The 16158-nt window shown below is 57.0% G+C and overlaps 3 protein-coding genes across 5 annotated transcripts; 1 reads left to right on the top strand and 2 right to left on the bottom strand.

Moving 5' to 3' along the window:
- The first annotated feature begins 540 nt into the window (after positions 1-540).
- LOC114068972 (schlafen family member 13-like) lies at positions 541-5483 on the top strand. 2 transcript variants are annotated; one of them, XM_027905461.1, is made up of 4 exons: positions 541-1633; positions 2389-2517; positions 2973-3720; positions 4206-5483. In XM_027905461.1, the coding sequence occupies exons 1-4, from the start codon at positions 541-543 to the stop codon at positions 4975-4977; spliced, it is 2742 nt and encodes a 913-aa protein (XP_027761262.1). In that variant the 3' UTR covers positions 4978-5483. The 2 variants fall into 2 exon arrangements, with proteins under 2 accessions (XP_027761262.1, XP_027761263.1); XM_027905462.1 differs by lacking the exon at positions 4206-5483 and adding an exon at positions 3822-4016.
- Positions 5484-6170: 687 nt separating this feature from the next.
- On the bottom strand, positions 6171-10309 carry BCL7B (BCL7B, BAF complex component). Of its 2 annotated transcripts, none has more exons than XM_027905464.1 (6): positions 10178-10309; positions 9796-9871; positions 8991-9087; positions 7849-8034; positions 7559-7638; positions 6171-7170 (listed from the first exon to the last, which is right to left on the bottom strand). In XM_027905464.1, the coding sequence occupies exons 1-6, from the start codon at positions 10267-10269 to the stop codon at positions 7078-7080; spliced, it is 624 nt and encodes a 207-aa protein (XP_027761265.1). In that variant the 5' UTR covers positions 10270-10309; the 3' UTR covers positions 6171-7077. The 2 variants fall into 2 exon arrangements, with proteins under 2 accessions (XP_027761265.1, XP_027761266.1); XM_027905465.1 differs by having other exon boundaries at positions 7849-8019; positions 10178-10303.
- A 590-nt stretch (positions 10310-10899) lies between these two features.
- On the bottom strand, positions 10900-15782 carry TBL2 (transducin beta like 2). Its single transcript, XM_027905475.1, has 7 exons — positions 15638-15782; positions 15422-15546; positions 15016-15200; positions 14299-14450; positions 13166-13292; positions 12316-12468; positions 10900-11441 (listed from the first exon to the last, which is right to left on the bottom strand). Exons 1-7 carry the CDS (start codon positions 15780-15782, stop codon positions 10985-10987), a joined length of 1344 nt encoding a protein of 447 aa, XP_027761276.1. The 3' UTR covers positions 10900-10984.
- Positions 15783-16158: the final 376 nt, after the last annotated feature.

Below are 16158 nucleotides of genomic sequence, written 5' to 3'. Positions count from 1 at the left end.
GTGTCGGAAGCGGGACCGGCCCGGGACGGCCCCTCCGAGCTGTGCAGCGCCAAGGGGATTGCGCCTTCCTTGGCCGGCGCTTCAGAGCAGCGGCTGCAGCCCGGGCGGCCAGAGAGCCCCAGCGGCTTAACCCGCCGCTCTCGCTGCCTTTGCACCAGCGCCCACGGACCTGCCTGTGCCTTGCAAACGACTTGCATTTTAGTTTTTCAATGGAGGGTGGAACAATGTAGGTAGGGGTCCAGCTCTTCTCCCGGAGAACAAGGGACAGAACCAGAGGAAACAGCCTCAAGTTGCACCAGGGAAGGTTCTGGTTGGATATTAGGGAGAAGGATTATCAAGCCCTGGGCCAGGCTGCCTGTGGTAGTGGTGGACTCCCCATCCCCAGAGGGGTTTAACAGATGGGACACCTGGGGACATGGGTTAGTGGTGGCCTTGGCAGTGCTGAGGGAGCAGTTCATGGTCTCAAGAGGGCTTTCCCAACCCAAATGATTCTGTGATAATCATGAAGTGTTTTTAATAACATATCCCTCCAGAATCAGGATGGCCAACCAGGAGAAGCAGCTGCTGATTGACTCGAACACAAACTATGCCGATATGGTGGTAGATATTGGGGAAATACTTGTCGGAGGGAGATGCAGAAAGAAGATAACCTCTTCGAATCAGAAGAGGCAACGAAGGGACCTTTCCAGAGCAGTGTGTGCGTTGCTGAATTCAGGAGGAGGAATAGTGAGGATGGAGAGTGAGGACAGGGATTACTGCTTCAAGGTGCATGGCATTGGTCTGGATATCGAAAACAGCCTCCGAGATTGCATCAGCAGCAATGAGATCGGAGAATACTTCACGTGGATGCAGGAGGGGAGCAACCTGCTGCTTTTTGTTAAAACATGGAGCTGTGGAAGCCTGGAACAAGGAAGTGCAGAATCTACCAAGCCGCGTCTCTGCAGCCTGAGCACTGGTTTGTTTTATAGGTCCGGTACTTCCGTTTTCCCTGTCAAATCAGGGGAAGTTCCTGCATTCCTGAGGGGGAAGAAAAGCTCTGCCAAGTGCGACAGTGCGAATGGGCTGAGTGACAAAAGAGCTCGGCTGAGTTTTTCGGGTGGAGCAAATGAGGAGCACGACATCCAAGAGGCTGCAGCCAGCTTTCTAGAGAGAGACAGAGTGCTGGTTGGGGAGGTCCTGGATTTCACAGAGACAACTCATATTGAATTTAAGGAATACAGTACAAAGAGTATCTTGGAATACATAAACAAAAACCTTCCTAAATATGTCTCTGCCTTTGCAAACACTGAGGGTGGATATTTATTTTTTGGTGTGGATGACAATGGTAGAGTCACCGGAACCCACATTAACGTGGAGAAAGAAGCCTTAGAACAAACAGTGGCTGAGACCATGCGCTCAATGTTTGTCTATCACTCCTGTGGCTCTGGGACTCTGGGAGTGCAGTTCCAGACACGCATCCTGGACGTTTATGACCAAGCAGGATGTTCCCAGGGCTACATCTGCGCTGTGCACATTGAACGGTCCTGCTGCCCTGTGTTCCGAGGTGACCCTGAATCCTGGATAGTGATGGATGGCAAGATTGAAAGACTGAGAGCTGGGAAATGGATGGAGCTCATGACAGCTGCAGACCCAGGTAAAACCTGCACCTATGTTGGAGCCAACCTCATTTCTGCCTTGGGCTATAAACGTTCAGGAGGAAAGCCCAGCTTGTTTTGCTGGGAGTTCTCACAAACCCAGAAAAGGCCCTTGGGTGCAAGGCCCAGCCCCAGGCACCAAGGTGATGGTGTGATCACTGTCCTGCAGTGGCACCCCACCCTCTGAACCGGTTCAGCAGCACTTCTTGAAGCACTCCCAACTAGAATAAACCTTCCTTCCTAGGGATGCCCTATGGCCCTAACTGAAGTGGGAAGATTCAAGATGGTCCAGAAGTGGCTCTGGGGTTGCTAAGGGCTGTTTTGAAGGAGCAGGGCTGCAAGGCTTTGCTTGTTTTAAGGGACTTTGCCCAACTTCATTGTAAAATGTCATCCCATCCAAAGCTGGGATCTCATACTCATCCCATGTGGGGTCTAGATCTTGTGTTTGAGCTATAAAGCCACCTTTTAGAGAGAGCCCTCTCTCTTCTACAGCAAATACAGATCACCTTCCTCTAGACCAGGTTGCATCATCCCTGTCCAACCCAGCACTGAACAATTCCAGGGGTGGGGCAGCCACAGCTTCTCTGGGCAAGCACTGGAGTCCTGTCATTCTTAACTGTGTAGGCAGCATTTTCTTGGGTAGGATTGCAAAGGGAGGATTGAAATTAATCCTTTTAGTTTCTCCTTAGTGCAGTGTTTTAAAAGTTCACGTGGAAGGATAGTGATGGATGTAACATACATTTCTTCCCCCTAGATGTGTCAGCTTTGGCTAATGAATTTAGGACTGAGCTCAGCTTGGCAAACGGCCCTCCTCTGATCAAGCCAGTTTATTCCAGAGCTGGTCTCCAGTGTGCAGCTGAACTCCAAGAACATCTCTACCCAGGTATGGCGTTTGTTCTGGATTTCTTTTTTAATTTAAGCTTTTATTTGACAGAGTTTCAAGGAAGACAGCATAATATAAATATCAGATTTTAGGCAAAGCACTATTAGGGTGATTTTAAAAGGTGCAGCGGCTCCAAAAATGTTGATTTCTTAGGTTTTTCAGATACTTTGATGTCTTCTCCTGTTTTTGCCACTAAGTATAATCCCTAATGCACACAGTTACTGAGAATATACCTGGACTCCGAGGGCTTTGTGCACTGTCTGACCACTGTTATGCTCAAAAGTCTTATTGGAGAAAAAAGAGAGAGAGAACGATTTATTTTGAGCATAACTGAAATCTAGTTAATGATTCACTTTGATGACCTCATGGTGTAACATCTCCCCCTAGTAACTGCTGTCCTGAGTAAATTATTAGCTGTGTTTTGCTTTTCTAATTTTTGATTGCTTTTTTTTTAGTGGGTTCCAATGAAATCAAATGGGAACCAGAAACCATCTGCACTGACCTGTTCTCAGAGTACCCCGGATTAAAGGATTTAATGAGAAAACAACTCCATGAAGTTACCACAGGGATACTGATATTTTCAAGGAGTTGGGCTACTGACATTGGCTTGAAGAAAAACCCAGATGTTGTGTGTGATGCCCTTTTAGTAGCTGACAATGAGTATCCAGTGCTGTTTACTGTGGTCAGGGATGCCTCTTGTGTCACGTCTGGAACCTGGAGAGAAACTGCTCGTGCCTTAAAGCAAAAACTAGTCAATGATGGGGGATATACTTCAAGAGTGTGTGTGATTCCCCAGATCCTGCAGCTGAATGGCACCAAGGACCAGAGAGAAGTTGCAGAGAATGATGTTCCCCGGCAAGAAACCCTGCATGATTCCACCAGCCGTTACCCAGAGAGTTACATCCTCACCTCCAGGGACATCCCTGTCTTCCTGCGGGCACTTGTGATTGTTGTGCTGGGCTTTAAGTCCTACTTAAGTGACCGTCTTGGCTGTGAGATTTTCAACCTTCTGACTCTCAAACAGTATGAGCTGCTCTCCAAGAATCTGCACAAAGTCAGGAAGCTGTTTGTCCTTGGTCTTCCTGGCACAGGGAAAACAATCGTGGCTTTGAAGATCATTGAGAAAATAAAAAACACTTTTCACTGTTCTGTGGAGGAGATACTTTATATTTGTGAAAATCAACCCTTGAGGGACTCTGTGAGGTAAGTAGTAATGTATATTTTCTCTTTATATAATCTCATTCCATCCTCTGTGCCTACAGCACAAGCCCTGCTGAATTTACCTCTCTTTGCCAAATTTATAGCTTTGCCTGAGGCAAAGACACAACCTTCATCTCCAGGAAGGAGTTCATGCTGAAAGTGGGATTGAGCTGAGCTCTGGCCCAGATCCAGCACTCAGGGAAGAACATTCCATAGGTGGGGATTGCAGGGTTGTGTTAGAGCTTCCAAAGACAGTGCCCTCAGTGTAATGCTCTGTCACAGCTGGTACCGACCTCAGAAGTGCCCCCATCCCTTTCTCTGCTGCTGCCTCAGCACTGTCTGTGCTGAGATGGGCCCTCTGGCATTGTCCGGCAGGACGAGCCCTCCAAGCAAGAACCCCCAGGGAGATGGAGGCAGTCAGTAAGGGCTGGTCACATCTGCTGTTTACTAACATATTCTTTTTTGGGGGTTCTGTTTCATGTTTGAAGAAAGAAAGGTTGCTATGCAGTGACACGTGCTGCCTTCCTGAAGAAGGACTTCCCACACGTGAAACACATCGTGGTTGATGAAGCTCAGAATTTTCGTCGTGATCAAGGAGAATGGTACCCACGTGCCTGGTCAATAGTCAAGAGAAGTGGTGGCATTTTCTGGGTATTTTTGGATTTCTTCCAGACCACTTACCCATGTGACTGTGGTCTTGACTTTTTTAATATGGATCCTCAGGAATGGCTGACCAAAATGGTCCGGAATGGCACGGAAATATGTCGTGTCATGTTAAATCTAATGGAGGAAATCCTTGAAGCACGTAGCATAGATATGCCCTGTGAAGGGCTAGAACAGTTGTTGGAACAGGCAGAATGTGCCCATTCTTTGCCAGGTTCCTTTGAAACACATTTTGTAGGATCAGATAAATTGGCAAAGTCTGTGGCCGAGCTCTGCGAGAGCTACCTCAAGCAAGGCTATTCCCTCAGAGATATCGCCATCCTGTGCAGCACACAGCGTGCAGCCGACCAGTTCAGACGGGAACTGAAACCTGAGCTAGAAAGACAACTCAGCAAGCATAGGATGAGGAGGGTCTTGGGGTTAGCAGAGGATATTTTAGAAAATGTCATTGTTCTTGACAGCATCCGACGCTTCTCAGGCCTAGAAAGGACGATTGTCTTTGTCATCCACCCTGACGCTCCGCAAAGGCAGCTGTTTGACAGTCTTATGCTCTGCGCAGTGTCCAGAGCCAACACCAAAGTCCATTTGCTTTGTTAGAAGGAAATGTATTTTTAAGAGGCCCATATTCCTAGGACAGTTCCTATGGCTCTATCACTCATTTGGTGTGATACCGATGACATCAGAGAGCAGCCCTACAGAAACACAGTATCACAATCAGCAACTGCAATGGGTCACCAAGATTTCCTCATTCTAACAGGAGTCTTGAAGGGTTCAAGTCCACCATCTGCTGCATCAGACCATGTTGTTGACAGCCCAGTTCTTACTGTCATGACAAACGTGACATCAGCAGTGTAGCTCTTCAGACTGATTGTTCAAACCTTGTGGAGAATCTACCACCTGATTATGCCTTTTCTTCCTGTCTCAGATTCCAACTGTTGCTGCAGCTTTGCCAATGTCTGTCTGTAATGTGGTGTCTATATTGCTTACTCTGATATTAGATTTTTTACAGCTGGATAAATAGTGACATAATAATGTCAGATTTGCCCAGGGTAAAAAAAGAAAGTTTTTTATGGGGACTTTTGTACCATTTTCAGTGCTTTCTGCTTTTCCATAATAAAAGGCTTTTCCTGACTTTGTCTCGCATTTATGTGGCCAGCATTCCAGATCAGGAAATGGGAGGGCCTTGCAAGGGCCAGTGTTCCTGGAATAATAGGAATTTCCAAGGAATTGGAAAGAAATTGCCAGTGCAGCCAAAGGCCTGAGGAGAACGAAGACCTAAACCCTGCCAAGCGTTATACCCGAGGCTGTCAGTGCCAGTTTCAGGTGACACGTGTCACGGCAGCCCTTCGGTGCACTCAGGTAAGGGTGCCCTCCTGCAGTGTTTACACTCGCCTTGAGCAAAACACTCCTGGAGCAGCAGGGAGGGAGTAGCCGGTCCCGCTTCCGACACCGTCCTCGGAGGCGGCTCCGCCGGGCGCTGCCGCCGGCTCGGCTCGGGCTCGGAGCTCTGAGCTCGGATCCGACCGCTCCGGACAGCGCGGGCACCGGCCCAGGGGACAGAGGGGTCACCGAGCGGGAGGGGAGGGGAGGCGGGGAGCCCGGAGCGGGCGCTGACCGACCTTACCGGGGACAAGGGGCTCCGGTCCGGCTCCGTGGGCGCGGGGATGGAAAGTCCGGGGGCCAAAGCAAGTCGGAGCGCGGTCCCATCTAGCGGCGACTTCCACTTCCCTGCTCTTCCCTCCCCGCCCCGCTCCTCCCCTCCCCGCCCCGCACACAGCGCGCTCTGCATCTGTATTTCAAATAGTTTAATTTTAAAAATATTCTATTCAGTGCTAAAATAACTTTCCACTTCCACGCGCGGCCGCGCCTTCGGCTTCGCCAGGTTGGATCACAGACTCGGCGGGACATGCAGTGGCGGCGGGGGGAGAGCGGGGCTGGGGGGCAGCGGGGTTTTGGGGGGAGCAGAGTCCGGGCCGGCTGCGCTTCCCGGGGGCTCCGGCACCTGCCGCGTCCTTGTCCGTGCCGGGGACAGCGGGTACGCAGGGCAGCGACCCCCGCCACAGGGCAGCGGCTCCCCGTGCTCTGCCGGCTCCTGGGGAGCAGCGCCGACCCGGTCAGTACCTGCCCTCCGGGAGGGGAAAGCGCTCCCCTCTCTCCCAACACCAATGGCTTAAACCAGCAGCTTATTGCACAGCGTCCCAGCGGGTCCCTGCCGGCCTCCCCCTGCTGCCCCTCGCCCCCAGCACCGCCTACGCCCGCCGCCGAGTGGAAACATCACCTGGAGCAGGCGAGAGGCAGCGCTCCTGTTCCCAGCGCCCAGGGGAGGGCAGGGAGGGCAGACAGGGCAGCCACGAGCAGGCAAACAGCATCTGCCAGACCCCGGGGACCACGGGAGAGCAGGGAGCCCCGTGGAGAACCCCCCACCCCGCACGTGCAGCCCACCCAGCAGAGCCCCGCAGCTCGAGGGCAGGGAGCGGGGAGAGAGGGAGCCAATAAATAGAGGCAGATTCGCAGGTACTGGTGGCAGCCCTGTCCATCGGGCAGGGCAGGGCAGGGCAGGGCAGGGCAGGGCGGGGCGGGCTGGATGCGGGTGGTGGGAGCCCCGACGCTGGGGAAGGGGCAGGCGAGGGGGAAGCGCCGGTGCCGGGGGCCGGGCGGCTCTGCGAGGGGCTGGCGAGGGCGCCGGGCCGGGCAGGCTCAGCTCTCCGAGGCCGTGTGGCACACAGAGTTCTGGTCGGCACAAAATCTCTTCAGAGGCGGCGCACCAGAGTCCTCCTCCTCTTCAGTTACCTGCAAGAGCCAGAGGTCATGGGCAGCGACACTGAGCCACGCACAGCCACACAAGGCTCTGTCACACCCTGGGGCCACCCCTGGCTGTCACCTGTGCGCAGACCACAGGGCACCAGGAATGGGAAACCAATCCAGCCCTGGAGCCTGCCACAATCGTTCCACATCCCGACATCCTTCCCTGAGCCACTCTCATCCTTCCCATCCACACTTCAAGGCCTGATGTGAACCAGGGGACAGCTCAGGAAGCCAGAAGATTTGGGAGGCACTTTGTGACTGCAGAGCAAGTCCATCCATCCAGAGGTTTCTGGTACAGGGAGCAGCAGTGAGGGTGAAAGGGCCAAGCTGGGGCTGTGTACATTTAGAGGTGGTTTCAAAGCCCTTCTCTTACCTGAGTCTCAAGGGGGACTGGCTCTTCCTTTGTGAGAGTGGGAGGCTCATCTGCCACTTCCGAGGAAGGCAGGGAGGGCTCTGGGGAGAAACAGGAGTGTTCACAACAATGCAGACCCAGCACCCAGCTCAGTGCTGAACCAGGATAGGAACTTCAGCAGAAAACACAAGTTCCCACTGCTCTGTCCACTTCCAGCAGTGCCTCGGCCACACACTGGACCACCAACAGTTCCAACGGGGCCTTCCCTAGGCCCTGCCAGCCCCCTGCTCCCTTCCCAGCCCAGCACCCACCTTCCAGGGTCTCCTGCCCCAGGGTGGGGGGCTGCGAGTCGTCCGTGCGGAAGTCGGACGTGTGGGCAGGGCTCATGGACTCGCTCTGCTGGGGGCTGGGGCTGGAGTTGGGGCTGCTGTCCACCTTGAGCTGGTACACGTCAGACAGGGAGCTCTGGTTGCTGTTCTCATCTGCAGAAACAGCACCTGGTGAAGGAGAGCACCTTGACCCGAGGGGCATGGGCAGCCGAGGGCGGCACTGCGAGCTGAGGTGTCACTGAGAGGGCAGAGCACGGCCAGAGGAGGGGAACGGGGATTCACTGACCCCTGCCAGCACAGGGGCCGTGCACCGGGACACTGGGGGCACCACAGACACAACTGGCCACAAGAGAGGGGCTGAGTCTGAGCAGAGACCACCCCCAGGGCGGGTAAAGGAGCAGGAGCAAAGGGACTGCACTGCCAAATCTCACATCTGCAGCCCTCAAGGGCCCTGGGCCCCTGAGGGCAGGAACCTGCTGCTGGTGTTACCAGGGTTTTGTTCCTTCTCTGTCTGCGAGGCAGCACCAGCAGGGACACTCAGCACCTGCCTCCAAACGGGGAGGCAGGCCTGGCACACACTTTCCCAAACTGCAGACCTGCAGTACAACTTCACTGCATCTCCTGGAAGGGCCAGCACATTCCCTAGTTTTCCTTATCCACACCGGAAGCCCAGAGGAGAGGCTGGGCACAGGCATGTGCTCTGCTCCAGCAGTGATTTCAGCGCTGCCAGAGCCTTGTCCAGCTGCACTGCAGCACCTGGAGCAAGAGCCAGGCCAGGGACATCCTCTGCCCCTTCATCCCAAGGTCCAGGGAAGTCCCTGATGGAAGCAACAGGCTTGGCTGCAAGCAGCTACTGCCTCTCCCCAGCAGGGAGTGGAAAGGGGGAACAGAAACCCCCAGTCCTCCGGTTCCACATGAAGGTTCCCACAGGAAGATCCCAGAAACAGCTGATTAAGATTCCTTCTGACCCAAACGGCTTGGGCAGGGACAGTCCAGAAGTGGATCAGCACAACCCCACACTGGAGAAGGACACTGCTCTTCCCCATCCAGACAGCACACACAGAATCAGCAGTGCTCGGCCTTGGAGTCTTTCCCCAGGTCAGAGGGGGCTCAGCCAGACCCACCTTGGAACTCCAGGAGGAGGGAGGAGTTGGCAGAGGTGTCAGCTGGGAAGCCATTGGGTTCTCGGGCAGTGCTGCTGCTCGATTTGGATTTCTCTTTCTTGAGGAGAGAAAGGAAAGCACAAACAGGAGATCAGAGGAGCACAGGCTGCTCCAGAGGAGCCCTTCCCCTCTCCGTCTCCAGCAACGCAGAGGGTTGTGCTCAAGTTGGCCTTTTCCCTTCCCTTTGGGGGCACTTTGCTAAGTGAGAGACAAAATTCTGGCTGTGGAAAGCTGGAAATCGGGAGAGAGAGGAGATGATGCCTGTCTAGGAGTGACACTCAGATAATCAAGTCCTCAGGACAGGGTCAGGCAGAGAGTCTAAGGGAGAGTGGGAAGGGGTTAGGGGAAACTCAGGGGGCTGAGGGAGCTCAGGTCAGCTCATGGAGGGTTCAAGGGAGCTCCTTGGGACTCAGGGGGTGCTCAGAAGGGCTTGGTGGGGGCCAGGGGGGTTCACAGGGGTGCGGCAGGGGCTCGGTTTGGCTTGGGGGCCTGAGGGATGGACTCAGGGTGGGCTCAGGTGGGCTCCGGGGTCAGTGGGGCCGGGGGGCTCGGAGGTCGACTGGTTGGCTCTTGGGCACTTGGCAGGGGTTCAGGGGGACTCAGGAGAGTTCTACAGGGCCTGGAGAGGTGTCAGAGGGCCTCGGTGGGGCTCGGCAGTGGCTCGGCGGGGCTGGGGGGGGATGCTCAGGAGGGTTCGGTGTTCTGCCCGGGACAGGGAGCTAAGGGAGGCTCGTCCCGGCTTAGGGGTTCCACGCGCGGTACCCACCTCCTTGCTATCGGCCACCGGCACCCACTTGAATATCCGCAGGGACGTGTCTCCCACCGTCACCCACTTCTTCTCCCTGCGGGACACGGCGCTGCCATGGGGGGGGGGGCCGGGGCTCCATGGCAACAGGCCCCGCCCCCCCCGCCGCGCCGCCATTGGTCTGGCGGACCATCAATCCCCCGTTCCGCCGCGCCGCCATTGGCCGCAGCGCCCGCCCGTCACAGGCGTTCCCGCCCCCTTCCCCCGCTCCTATTGGCCGTCGGCCCCGCGCCTCGAGCCCGCTGGTTGGGCCGTGCGCCCCCGCGTCCCGCCCCGCAGCGCGCTGATTGGCCGCGCGCGGCAGCGGCGGGGGCCCCTCCCACCCTGCGGGCCCGCCCCTCACCATCTGCGGACGCGCTCGATGGCCGCCATCACCTTCTTGATGTCATCCTTGGCGCGGCTGCGGGTCTCGGCCCGCACCGAGCGCCCCGACATGGCGCGCGCGCAGCCCCCGCAGCACCGGCCCCCGCCGCACCCGCCGCCGCCGCGCCCGGCCCCGCGCACGCGCCCTGCGCGGCCCGCCCGCGCGCTGCGCGTCCTGCGTCACCGCGCCGGGGCACGCCCCGCCCGCCGCGCCTGCGCGGGGTGACCACCGCCCCGCTGTGGGCACGCAGCGGACGCACCGACCACGTGACGCCAACGCCGCCGTCATCTTTACTCGGGGCAAATCCGCCCCCCGGCAGAGCCGGTCTGGGGAACGGGGCGAGCCTGAGACCCCCGGGATGAGGAAGCGGGCGAGCCTGAGCGCGGAACATCGTCACTGCATTGCCCGGTCCCGTGCAGCAGAAACCCTCCCCACTCCGCATCAAAAATTGAGCTTGGGCAGCTCCCCCGACCCCCCCCCCCAAAAAAAAAAAAAAAACAACCAAACAAAAAAACCCCCCAAACTGCCCCACAATTCCATTTCTAAGCCCAGGAAACCTCGCGGGCCCTGTCTGAGCCACCCCTCCCGTAGGATAGTGATGATCCAAGCCCGCAGGAGGAAACACCGCTTTCATAGTGTGAGCCCCCCCCACATCCCGCAGCCCCGTCCCTGCGGTCACAGAGCAGGCGAGGACGGACCCGGGGGCCACTCTTTTTATTACCAACCGTTCAGAGCTATTAAAATATAAAAAACCCTCCCCGAAAGGCTGGGGCAGGCGAGGGCAGCTCAGACCTTCCTGCCGTAGATGGCGGCCAGCGCCTTGCGGGCGCCGCAGATCTGCTGCTCCAGCCGCTCCCGCGTGGCCTTGTTCCCGGTTTTCTTGAGCATGGCCTCCATGTCCTCCACCAGGGCGCGGTGCCCTGCAGTGTTGTGGAAGACGCGGATGGCGCGGTCCCCACAGGACACGAGGTAGCGGCCGGTGGTGTCGAAGGTGAGGCCAGTGATGCCGTGGCCGTGCACGCCCTGCAGCCGCTCTTCCTCCTCGCCGCGGCGGGTGTTGTACACGGCGATGTCGGCGCCGCCCGCCACGGCCACGGCGCGCCCGTCGGGGGACAGGGCGATGAGCCGAGGCTCCGGCACCGAGCACTGCCCCGTCAGCAGCAGGTACGGGTCCTGCTGCTTCTTGTACTCCACGTCCGTGTCCCAGAATTTCCACGTGCTGTCCTTGGACACCGTCGCCATCCTGGAGGTGCGAGAGAGCACAGGTTGGTGGTGCAAGGGAACGCACCAGGAATCCTCTGCGGAGGGAAGTGTTTTGGGAAGGGCGAGTCTGTACACATGCATAGGCTGTGTCATCTTTCCACTATCCCAGGTTGCTCCAAACCCCATCCAGCCTGGCCTTGGATGCGTCCAGGGATGGGGCAGCCACAGCTTCTCTGCCCAACCTGTGCCATGGCCTCACCACCCCCATAGCAAAAGGTTTCCTTCCAATATCCCATTTAACCCTGCTCTCTGTCATCGTGAAGCCCTTCCCCCTTGTCCTGCCACTTGTCCAGCCCCTTGTAAATAGTGTCTCTCCATCTTTCTTCTCAGCTCCCTTCAGGTACTGGAAGGCAGAACTGGGTCACCCCAAAGCCTTCTCTTCTCCAGGCTGAACAATCCCAGTTGCCTCAGCCTTTCCTCACAGCAGAGCTGCTCCATCGCTCTGGTCATCTTAGTGTCTTCTCTGGACTCGCTCCAGCAGCTCTGCAGGGGTGGTCTCACCTGAGGGGGCAGAATTCTCCCCTCCCCTGCTGCCCACGCTGTGGGATCAGCCCGGGGCACAGGGTTGGATCATGTCCAGCCTCTCCCCAGGGGTGTTCCATCAGCTCATCCCCAGCCTGGATTGAGCCCAGGGGTTGCCCTGACCCAGGTGCAGCACCAGCACTTGGTCTCGTTAAATCACATGGGATTCCTGTGGGTAAGGAATACACAGGTGGCACGAGCCAGTTCTGGCCTCCCAGGGCAGTGCTTTACCCATCCCAGCTCAGGGGTGCAGCTGGGGAACCCTAGAAGGGGTGATCTCCTGTGTCCTGAGGGTGATCCAGAGCGGGCTGTGTTGAATAACACACACTCACCTCCTCGAGTCGTTGGAGAAGGAGAAGGAATGTACACCAGCAGTGTGGCCCTTCAACTCAAAGGCCCTGGTCACCTCCCGGAATTCTCCATTCTTGCCAAAACACACCTCCCACACCTTCACATCAGGGGTAAAGCCACAGGATGCCACAAACCTGTGTGAAGGAACAAGCAGAGACAGGGGGTACCTGTTACAGAGCACCTGAGCAAGGCAGGGCCAATGCTCTGCAAACCTGTCCTGACTCTTCCACTCAAATCTTTGGTCAGCTGGGAAAGTTTTCCCTTTTCCCTGAAACCCTGCTGGTAAAAGAATGCTAAGGAAGAGCACCAGAACAACTCAGGAATGAGAAATTCTCAGGCTAAAGTAAATGAGTTCAATGCTTATGATCCCCAAACTCCCTGAGCCTGGAGTTGAGCAAGGCAAGTCATCCTGCAGCAATAGGTTAAAGACAGAGCAGAGAACAAGATTTTCCTGATAAACAGATCTCCCAGAAATAAAGACTTTAGCTTTATAATTAACCTTTAAGAGCTTACAAACAAGTTCAAAATGCTGTTTGATTTGCATAGGCCGTTTGCTCTGTCCCATCTCTGCTACCTGAGGCCAAGGCTGTTCTCAGGTTACCAGAACAGCAGCGCTGAGACACAACGGTAACACTGCGTCTGAGCCTACATCAGCTCCACCCTCCCAGAGGGAAAAAGCCCGTTTTAAAACTGTGGAACCCTCAGAAAAACTGCATTACAACAACAACAACCAACTGCTGATGGTCTGCACTGATGATGTCCTGTGGGAAGGAGCGAGGTTCCCAGCTGCTCCTGCAGCGGGAACAGCCCGGAATCCCTCCTGTCCCTCACCTCCCACAGGGTGACACCGTGGCATAGGCATTGTTCATCTGGTTGGTGTTAATGCTGGCCAGGACTTCTCCCTTCGGACTCCAGATCAGGATGGTGGTGTCACTGGAAGCTGTCATGATAAACTTCCCTGGGGGAAAAAGGCAAAGATCAGGAGAGGCGCCAGACCTAACATGGCCAGAGACTCATTAAAGCCCCAGCACAGCCTCTCCCTGCAGCTGGAGAGAACCAAAAGCAGCACCAAAATCCAAGGAGGGTCAATCAGAAGACTCAGCTCCTGGTTATGCCTTAGTGCTCCCTTGGCTTTTGGGTGGGCGGCAGGCACTGGGCCCACACGTGCCCTTCACTCAGCACCCTCAGCCCCTGCAGAGACCAGCACATGCTGTGCCACAGCAGGAACACAGCACATTCCACCTGCCCTGTGTGCCTAAAACCAGCTCAAGGATCAGCCATGGACTGTGGGCAGGCAGCTGAATCCCAGTCACATCCATGGTTACTGGTTGTGTCCGTGTTGGACTCCTGCTTGTTCCCACTTCCCCACTGCCACATCAGTCCCAGCAGGGAGTTGCCTATTTACCTTTCAGCTACTTGTTGCAGGTTTAAGTTTTCACTTTCAGTGCTGAACAAAGGTCTCGGTTAACATTTTCCCTGCTCTCCTGTTACAGAGGTGAACTCAAATCCACCTGCTGTCACATACCTGACGCATCAAGCCCTCACTAGTAACACAGAATTCCCACCCACCCACCTCCACCTCTATTCTAGGTGATCCCAGAAGTTCAAGATAGACCATAAGAACTCACTAGAGAGATTTCTGACTGGTTAAAGAGAGACTGGCAGGCCAGAGAACAGCGATCCTCTCAATATTGAGACCAGACCTCTTTGCAACAGCATCCCTGAAAATGTAAATTAAGAGACTGTGCATATCGGGGAGCTGGTTACAGGGACAGAATGGGTCTGAAAATGACACCTTTTGGTTCACTCAGGAGTAAATTAAGTAAAAAAAAAAAAACCTAAGAGAGTCAAGTTCTCGTGCTGAGCACAGCCTTGAGAATGCCAAAAACTTCAACACTTTGAACCTGGCAGCTTCAAAAGGAAATCAAAGCCAACCTGGATAGGTGAGCAGGTCGTTTCCATACCTGTCTCTGCAATCCCTATGTTAATGACAGGAGCTTTGTGCTTCTTTGGGAAGTCCCCAGAACTTGCAGTGAAGGTGAAGCTCCCGTCGTCCTTCTTGGTCATCTTGTAGACACGAATAGTCTCGGCATTTGCCAGCCAGACAATGAATGCCCTGTGGAGGGACAGGTCCTGAGCCCCAGCTCAGCCCAGGTCACTCAGGGCCACCTGGGGAGAGGGATACACTGGCAGGTAAAAAGCTTCACAAGGGCACCAAGGACAGAATTTATTACACCTGGAAATGAGATGCCTTCCTCTGTCTAAAAGAGGTCACTTCACAAAGAGCCAAGACACATTTTCCCACCAAATTTCCCACCCAGCAAGAGCTCCTGAGCCCACCGGAGAGGCTCAGCAACACATCCCAGCTGGCAGAGACCTCAGTGGCATTTCCATAGTCATGCTGGGCACTGGGATATTTGCCCCGAGAACCACATTAACCACCATGAGGGGTTGGACTGCACGATCTCCAGAGGTCCCTTCCAACCCTGACTGTTGTGGTTCTGTGGTTCCGTGCCAGCTGCCTTCTGGAAAGGCCGCGGGTCAGTGGTTACAGTGACGACCCAGTGATGAACGCCACCTCCGCGCATCCCAGGGCTCACACCACTGATCCCAGCGAGGCCCGGCTGTGCGATCGGTGCCTCCGCAGGACACCGCGGTGTCGGCAGGAGGCCCCTCCGTACCGTGAGTCGGGGCTGAGGCGGACGAGCTCGGCGTGGTCCAGCCCCACGTTGGCGCGCAGGCAGCGGTGCTCCCGCCCCGCCAGGTCCCGGGTGCTCCACAGCCGCACCGTGCGGTCCTCGGAGCACGACGCCAGGTACTTGCCATTGCTGCTGAAGTCCAGGCAGGTCACCGGGCTGCTGTGGCCCTGCGGAGAGAGCGCGGTCACGGCGGGAGGAGGTGGGACATCGGCACCAGTGGGATACCGGCACCGGGAAGGACACAGGCACCGGGCACACGGCACTGGCGGGACACCGGCAGGACACCAGGGGGACAGCGGCACCGGGAGGGACAGCGGCACCGGGCACACACAGTGGCAGGACACCGGCGGGGACACCACCGGGACAGCGGCCCGGCGACACGCGGTACCTTGAGGGTGGCGACCAGCAGCCGGTGTGTGAAGCTGTGCTGCTGCTGCTGCTGCTTCTCCCTGCGAGGCCTCGCCTTCGCCTTCCGCGGCTCCTCCGGCCTGGCGTGCCCGTTGGCCCTGGGCCCTGCGGGAGCGGAGCGGCCGGATCGGATCGGGTCGGGTCGGGTCGGGTCAGCTCTGCTCTGCTCCTCCCCGCTGTCCGCCCCGGTACTCACCGTCCGGCGGGGCGGCGGGGGCTGCGCGGGGGGCGGCGCGGCGCAGCGCGGCCGCCAGCAGCAGGGCGAGGACGGTGATGACGAGGAGGACGAGGAGGGCGCCCGGCAGCCCCGGCCCGCCCGGGGGCACCGCCGTCCCCTCCATGTCCCCAGCGCCGGTGCCGCGTCAGCCACAGCACCGGGGGAAGGGCCCGCGCCTGCGCATGCGCGGCCCTGCAGCTCCGCCCCGGGCGGCCCCTGCCGGGGGGGGCCGGTACTGCAGCCCCGGCCCCCCCGGTGTCACCCCCCCGGTGTCACCCCCCGGTGTCACACAACGCTGTGACCCAGCTCTGTCACCTCCCGATGTCACCCCAGCGCTGTCACCGCCAACGCTGTCACCCCCTACCCTGCCCCGCCACCCCCCCGGCTGTGACCCCCCTACCGAGCCCCGGCCACCCCAAGACCCCTCGGTTGTCACCTCAATCCCTACCTCGGTCCCCCGACAACGGCCACCCCACTTCCCCAGCTTCTGCCTGCACACT

Source organism: Empidonax traillii, unplaced genomic scaffold (genome assembly GCF_003031625.1).
Source record: "Empidonax traillii isolate 1590-97213 ecotype Southwest subspecies unplaced genomic scaffold, ASM303162v1 scaffold1158:size169731, whole genome shotgun sequence".
Lineage (NCBI taxonomy): Eukaryota > Metazoa > Chordata > Aves > Passeriformes > Tyrannidae > Empidonax > Empidonax traillii.
This window is presented reverse-complemented; position numbering and strand designations above follow the sequence as displayed.

Bases quoted from the DNA above. Each gene is read 5' to 3' on its own strand.
- LOC114068972 (XM_027905461.1), top strand. From the start codon at position 541: ATGGCCAACCAGGAGAAGCAGCTGCTGATTGACTCGAACACAAACTAT. The intron at 1,634-2,388 runs GTAAAACCTGCA...TCTTCCCCCTAG, and splicing joins CATGACAGCTGCAGACCCAG to ATGTGTCAGCTTTGGCTAAT. The intron at 3,721-4,205 runs GTAAGTAGTAAT...TCATGTTTGAAG, and splicing joins CCCTTGAGGGACTCTGTGAG to AAAGAAAGGTTGCTATGCAG.
- BCL7B (XM_027905464.1), bottom strand. From the start codon at position 10,269: ATGTCGGGGCGCTCGGTGCGGGCCGAGACCCGCAGCCGCGCCAAGGAT. The intron at 8,035-8,990 runs GTGGGTCTGGCT...CTCCTTCACCAG, and splicing joins CCTCCTCCTGGAGTTCCAAG to GTGCTGTTTCTGCAGATGAG. The intron at 7,171-7,558 runs GTAAGAGAAGGG...TGGCTCTTGCAG, and splicing joins CAGTCCCCCTTGAGACTCAG to GTAACTGAAGAGGAGGAGGA.
- TBL2 (XM_027905475.1), bottom strand. From the start codon at position 15,782: ATGGAGGGGACGGCGGTGCCCCCGGGCGGGCCGGGGCTGCCGGGCGCC. The intron at 14,451-15,015 runs GTACGGAGGGGC...GTCCCTCCACAG, and splicing joins CGCCTCAGCCCCGACTCACG to GGCATTCATTGTCTGGCTGG. The intron at 11,442-12,315 runs GTGAGTGTGTGT...TCGCACCTCCAG, and splicing joins TTCTCCAACGACTCGAGGAG to GATGGCGACGGTGTCCAAGG.